The 7,665-nt window shown below is 33.1% G+C and overlaps 1 protein-coding gene across 1 annotated transcript; it reads right to left on the bottom strand.

Moving 5' to 3' along the window:
* On the bottom strand, positions 263-2,076 carry LOC109328822. The gene has a single exon (XM_019562421.1). It carries the CDS (start codon positions 2,014-2,016, stop codon positions 862-864), a length of 1,155 nt encoding a protein of 384 aa, XP_019417966.1. The 5' UTR covers positions 2,017-2,076; the 3' UTR covers positions 263-861.

Genomic DNA, 7,665 nt, shown 5'->3' with positions numbered 1-7,665 from the left:
AAGCCAGTTCTAACTTCTAAATCATTCCAGCAAAACCTTTCATAAGAAATAATTGACCCTAGAGAAGATAAGCTAATAATTTAGTAAACAATATAACAGAACCCCACAAATGAGTAGTAGCAGAATTATTAAAGTCCAATTACCCAGGACTAATCATTTCAAAACTCCTCAAGCACTAAATATATGTTATTGCCTCAAACAGAAAAAAATGCAGATCGATAAACGTAGATCTCTACAAAGTGCACAATAAAGAGCTTTGAAATTTCAATCATAAACCTGCATCCATGATATCCAAGCTAAATTACGTAAAGGTAAAAGAGATTAGTATATTACAAGTAGCATGCCATTATGCCAACAAGTGACAGAACACAGAGAAATTAAAGAATCCGAAAAGGCCGGTCATAAGCACATGCTAGACCATTTAAACCTTTTAAATCTATCACTGCATCAAGTATCACTATCATTGTTATATTCACTGGAAACAACCTCTTCACTTGAGAGGGCAAGGCTGCGTATATCTACCCTAAACCCCACTAAGTGGGAGCCTCATTGATATACATCACAATTGTGACTAGAATTGAACAGAGCCTGAAGCAAGAGAGGATTTCAAAAACAAAAAGTTTATTTGAACTTGTTTCAATCCTAGTCTAACTAGTGCAGGACAAGTCTTTTGCACTAATGAAATTTTGTTTAAATAATGAACTTTTTACTAATGCATCATACCAATGGTCTGCCAAATATACGCTGGATTCAGATCCACCGTATCATCATAAATATTAAAAATAAATGAAAAGACTCATCGGTAACACATTTGACGATCTTTTCCTACATGAAACATTTGACGAACATGAAGCATCACCATCATTTACAATCTTGAAGATCCATGTTTTCCTGATATAGCTTTAATAGCTGAGAAGCTTCCTCATCATCAAAACATGTCACATACTTTTCCAGGAACGACTCATCAGTCATACAAAATGGTGTAAGAAAGCTAGCACTCTCTTTTCTCAATCCTTTGGATAAAAGATAATTGATAACTGAAGCCCTAGGAATGATCCTTTTCTCCAAACTATACCCGAAAATTCCTGGTGCCTTGACGAGGTGAGAAGAATCCCAGCCTAATTTATTAATCCAAAATCTCATCACCTTGTCGACTTTTTGACTCGATGTTAACATACACATTGGCTGCCTCTTAAATGCTTCCAAAATTGTTTCATCAGACCACCCCCACTTCTTAAAGTTTTCAACTTTGTCTCTCCATTGCAATTCGCTCGTCGCTCTTTTCGCAAGCATTGCATCAGCAAAGTATGATTTCGACGGATCAAATCCCAAACATTTTAACTCCTCCACAGTATTCTTCAAATCACTAGCACACAATATAAAAGGCCTAAGACGAAGGATTCTATAAATGTTTAAACTAGCTACACCATTATCAACCAAATAATTGATATTAAATGCCACAGAATCACTATAAAGCAAAGAAGGACAACCAACTATAGAAGCAAATGTTTTCTTCTCAGATTGAAGAAATCCATTTACCAATTCATAAGCAGGGATTATACAATTCTCCAAGCTAGATTTCAAGAACCTGGGGTTGACCATAACGGCACGAACAATGTCAGATCTAGAAGCACCCTTTGAGCTTAAAAATTCAAACTTTGGCAAAACCCTTTTGTGGATATCACATGAAAGGAGCCATGGTTCCTTTTTGATGACACTATAAATATCTGGGTCAGAGAAACCATGGTTTCGGAAGAAGGTGAGAACAGAATCAGGCTTTTTTTGGGTCTTGAAACGAACACAATTTGAAGCTTTGAGAGCAGATTCTGGGGAGAACCCAAAATTGTTGATGAGGTAAGAAACAGTAAACGATTTTGGATCTGAAGTGGTTGTGTAGAATTTGAGAGGAAATGTGAATGAATAGTGGTGCAAAAAAGGGTTGCATTTTGGGGTTGGTGAAGGAAGAGAATTCAGATTCAAGGAGAGAAGCGCTTTGAACATGGAATGGGACTTCATGGTTTTTGTCGTAAAAGAACAATAGGGTTTTGTCACTACCCAATATGGTGAACCCTTATATTATTGGGGAATAATAATAATAAAGATTGTGTTAATTTTATTTAATAGTAGTTTCATCTGATAAAGAATTAATATTTTTTAGATGTATAATTATTTTTTTCAATAAACAACTTTGGTTCTCAAAAATAGTTTTAGTTATATTGAAATATAACAGAGGTATTTATATTATCTGACCAACACTTTGTTGGTTGAGTTTTATATTGGTATGGCCGAAGGATTTGAAAAAAAAAATTCATATGTTGATTAGAAAATGCACACTTTTTAAAAATATTATAAAGATTTTTCACAAATTATAATTAATTGTCTTTTTCTTATGGGCTAAAATTTGAAAGTTAGATAAGATTTTTCTTTCTTTTTTCTATTGGATTTTGTTCCTTTGGAGTTTGAATTAAATATTTTTTTCCCACATCCCTTTAAAAATAAAGAAGTTAATCAAACTCAAACTCTAAAAAGAAATTCCTCTAATAAGCGAGGAAAGTTGTTGCTTTTAAAGGTAAAAATATTATTTCATTGTATTTGAAGAGTGAAAGTGTCACAATATTTTTTTCTTTTGATGGACCCCCCTCTTATGGATTGGGTCCACACGCCATATTTCTTAAATTCCTAAGACGAAAAGTCTAAAGTTGGTTCCTCAATTCAGGCCAATGTCGCTTTGTTATATTATTTACAAATTAGTTACAAAAGTGATGATCAAATATATTCATTCCAGGTCCTCCTGGGTTTGATATTGTTCGGATTTTCTAGGAGACGATGCATTAGGTCTTTATGGATGATGATTTGCTGTAAAAGGATTCACACAAAAGTCATTCATGGCACTAGTGGCACATTATTATCTTAAGTTACATCAGATGAATGTTAAAACAACATTTCTCGATAAAGACGTTGAAAAAACTATCTATATGCTTCAATCGGGGTTAGATTCCGAGGAAGATAAGATAACCAATTGATTTACAAACTTAAGAAACTACCTATGGGCTCAAGCACACATCTTGTCAAAGATACCTTAAGTTTGATCAGGTAGATTTATATTTTTAATATTCTATGTGTATGGTATTTTGCTTTCCAATAGTAATATGGAACTTCTATTAATGAGCATTTTGGCATGAAAGATCTTGGGAAGCATTTTTATTATTAAGGTTCTAGATTGATTGTGATGGTGTCGGTGAAACTCTCAACTTGTCAAAAAGGGTTATATCAAAAAGATATTATGGCATTTTGGCATACAAAGTTGTAGACCACATGACACCTCTATGTCTATAAGAGACATGTTCAATCTCATGCAATGTCCCAAAACCAATATTTATTCCCAAGTTTATGCAACACATCCCTTACACTTCGGTAATGGAGTCTTATGTTTGCGCCAATTTGTATATGTTTTGACCTTGTGTTTATGCTAGAAATGTTTGGCAAATGCTTGAGAAATCCTGGTAGAGAACATCAACTTGAGATCATAGGGTATTTCAATTCTAATTTTAGTGCATACCATGATAGTCGAAAGTTGACATTCCAGTATGTTTTCTTGATGGTTGGAGGAGTGATATCTCAAAAGAATACTAAGCAATCAATGTGGCATCCTCAACTATGGAATTTGAGCACAATGCATGTTATGAGGCATCCGATCATGTAATTTGGATGCGTAACTTCATTATTGGATTGCATGTTTGGAAGGTATAAAAAACACTTAAGGTTTATTGTGATAATTGAGCATCTATCTTATATTCCAACAACAATAGGCTTTAATCCAAGACTAAGCACATAAACATCAAATTCCTGGTTATTTTAGAGTGGCATTCTGAGTTTTGAGCTAGTAGGAATCAAATCTATGATTGTGTATTGATTGACTAAGGCATTAATGACGCGGTCTATCACAAGCATGTAGCTCATAGACATCGTGGGAGTTTGAATTCATTTTATTTCTTGATGCTTGTTTTTCATGTGATGATATTAATTACGGATTAATGAATTATTCAATATTTTATATAGTTTGATGTGAAATTTAATCTCATTAATTCAATTTTAAGAAGGATCATTTGGAAATAAATATGCATGGATCATATTTGACATATAATTTCCATGCCACATACTTATGTCATTTAATTGAATTGACACTTATGACATTTGTGGGTTTAGTTACTTACAACCAATCGGGAATGACTGTTCCGTTAGTTCCCATGTTGAGTACACTAATGGATGAGATTGTTTTGGATGATTTTATTTGCAAGTGAATATTTGGTTGTTGATGGTAACTTGTATACAATTATTTGGTTGTTGATGGTAACTTGTATACAATTATTTGGTTGTGCCATTTGGACAATGGTCATGTAATCCAAATAGGAGATTGTAAGAATTTGGACTCCACACTATGTATGAGCACTATTAGTCTATTATACCCATTAACACATAGATGTACATGTAACTAGGGGTGATGAGTATGAGTCGGGTTAGCCGGATAAGGTTTATTTCTAATTTGACCCTAAATGTAGATAGAGTTATTTTTTTTGAACTCGGACCTGACCATATATTCGAAGCTAACCCGACCCCAAATATTGGTTGGGACAACCTTTGAACCCGAACCTGACCCTATACCCGATTAGTCTATTATACCCATTAGCACATAGATGTACATGTAAATGGGGGTGATGAGTATGAGTCAGGTTAGCCGGATAAGGTGTGTTTCTTATTTGACCCTAAATGTAGATAGAGTCATTTTTTTTAACTCGAACCTGACCATATATTCGAAGCTAACCTGACCCCAAATATTGGTTGGGACAACCTTTGAACCCGAACCTGACCCTAGACCCGATTAAATATAATGCATACATCTTTTAGATAAAGTCTTCTCAATATTTTAGTTATTATTATGAATATATAATTTGATATATTCTTTTAGATATAATGCATACATCTTTTATATCAAATTATATATGTATACATATTGTTAATTATGTATATATGATGAAAAATAGAGAATCATTGATATTTTTACCAAAGAGGTGTTATTACTGTATGCACAATTGTATAGAGACACATACAGATATGATAAGTGAGTGACCATGAGACGGGTCGGACAGGTCATAATTATCCCCTACCTGACCCTAAATATTATCTGAGTCAAATTTTTGATCTCAAACCCGACCCTATACCCAATGAGATCCAATCCTATTTGGACCCTATTATGATCGGACCAAACTGAGTGAGAGGGTAGAACCGAGTTATGCTCACCCCTACATGTAACACATATGGAGTTGTGCAATTATTACTATTGTTAAGTAAAGAACCTAATAGAATGGTTTAATTAAGTAAAGGGTCCTAGTCTAGGAGTGAGGTACAGTATGTGTAGAAATTCGATAGGTTGATTAGTAATTAGTTGATGAACCTAATTAGTTTTGGCTCAATAAACTTTAACATATTGTGATTCTTACACAATATATAAGCTATATAAGGACTACATTGAAAGGAGTTTTATGGTGTTAGACAGTGAAATAAACATGGATATAAAATTATATATAATAAAAAATTGCATATAAAATGTATAGCAGTTGTAGTTCCTGAATCTTTAATGTTGATTTTCAAAATTATGAAGACTTTGTGTATGTATCTACACCTAAACCAACATTTGCTATCAACTCTTTAAACTAATGGAGCAAAAAACATAACACTCTAAAACTAAGAATTTCTTACTCACAAAATTCTTTTGTATATAAGTATAACAAATAAAGAGAAGAAAAGATTGTAACGTAAGATAACACAATTTCCTACACACCTTAAGGAAACATTTTCTCTCTCTCTCTCTGAAGTTCACTGCTTTCCCCAAAATAACATACACCTCTATTTTCACTTCCTTTATGCAAGGATACATTTATATGTATATATATAATGTATGCACAGTGCAGTACCAAAAGGAAATTCCCTCCACTTTGTAAATTAAAAGGCACCTCTTCATGTCATATCTTTATAAATATTACAACACTTTAAGGGGCACCTATTGATTTGAAATTTTGCAAACCAATTACCACAGTTGTTTTATATAACAACATAATAATCTGTCTTTTATTTTTATTTTCAGCTACAAATAAATAATTTAGAATATGTTTTATATATTATTTAATTTTCGGTTCTAGTAAAGAATTAAAGTAACATTCCATAAATTTATTTGATCAAATTAAATTCTCCAATTTAATTATCAAATAATATGATTATTTAGTAAAGATTAGAACATTCATTAATGTATGACCATGTAGATTCAATACTAAGCTAATAATTTACTAATTAAGGTTGGCGTCGAACACTCCTTAACGACCAGATAGCATGAAATACTATATATCTTACTTTCAAGAACCACTAGAAGATTAATTAAAATATTTCATCTCATCTTTACAGCTTTGGCTAAATTTAAAGTATGATGCAATTGTCAAATTTTATTAAGTTGTCATGATGACTAAAAGAAACTCATTTCTTTATTCATTTTAATATCTTGGTAAATGTCTTATTTTATTATAGAGCTCAAACTCATTACCAAGAGTTGGTGGATTCCTTCTTGATTAATCATTAATTCGACAAACATTTAATCATATCCAATGTTCTTTCAAATAACGTCTTGAGACATTATATGTCCAAAATCAAAGTATGATAAATAACATGTTAATCAGTATGATAATCTCAGGTCAAGAGAAACTATTTCATTTATTCTTGAGAATTTCGTATTGACAATTTAAGGTAATCTTAATCATTAGGAATTCTCAGTTGAGTCAGCTCAATGATCATATCTACATATGCATTATCTATATGTGCAATTTAATAAAAGAGATCTATTAATGTTTATCCAATAGATATTATCACACATATATTGATCTATCCGTAATGTACCATTTTCAATGATTCTATAATTAAGAATAATTTTGTTGGGAACAAGCAAACAATCAAATAGTAAAGAGTATAGAGACAAGAGAATAACAAGTGAGATTTGGTAACAAAGTTCGGCCAATTGTGCCTACGTCCCCGGGAGCGTTGAGCGGCTACCACTATATATTATTAGAGAATAAGGATTAGTGTTTTACTATTCTTCTCCTTGTTTCATTAGGTTTACATAACATCAATATATATAGCCCTCTACCTCAACCCCTTTACATCAGCCTAAGCCCATAACTTCTATTGTTGTTATCTAGAGATATGAGTTATTTCACAACAATCTCCACCTTGGCGAATATCATCAATCTCCATCTTCCGCCATTGGGTTGGGGGCGCTCCATAGTCCATCATCAGTGAATGTTCAACAAGCTCAGGCAATGCCTGAACTTGTCAACGGTAACCGGTTTGGTTAACATATCAGCTGCATTTTCTGAAGTGTGAACCTTCTGCAATAGTATCTGCCCACAAGCTACCAACTCTCTGATCTTATGAAATCTCACATCAATATGTTTGGTCCTAGCATGATACACCTGATTCTTTTCCAAGAAGATAGCAATCTAACTATCACAATGCAGCAGAACTCCACCTTGCTCAATGCCTAACTCATTTACTAGCCCCATAAGCCACAAGGCTTCCTTAGAAGCTTCACCAGCTGCCATGTACTCTGCTTCAGTTGTGGAC

This window comes from Lupinus angustifolius, chromosome LG16, assembly GCF_001865875.1.
Source record: "Lupinus angustifolius cultivar Tanjil chromosome LG16, LupAngTanjil_v1.0, whole genome shotgun sequence".
NCBI lineage: Eukaryota > Viridiplantae > Streptophyta > Magnoliopsida > Fabales > Fabaceae > Lupinus > Lupinus angustifolius.
Note: the sequence above shows the minus strand (reverse complement) of the source record. Positions and strands in the feature narration are given on the sequence as shown.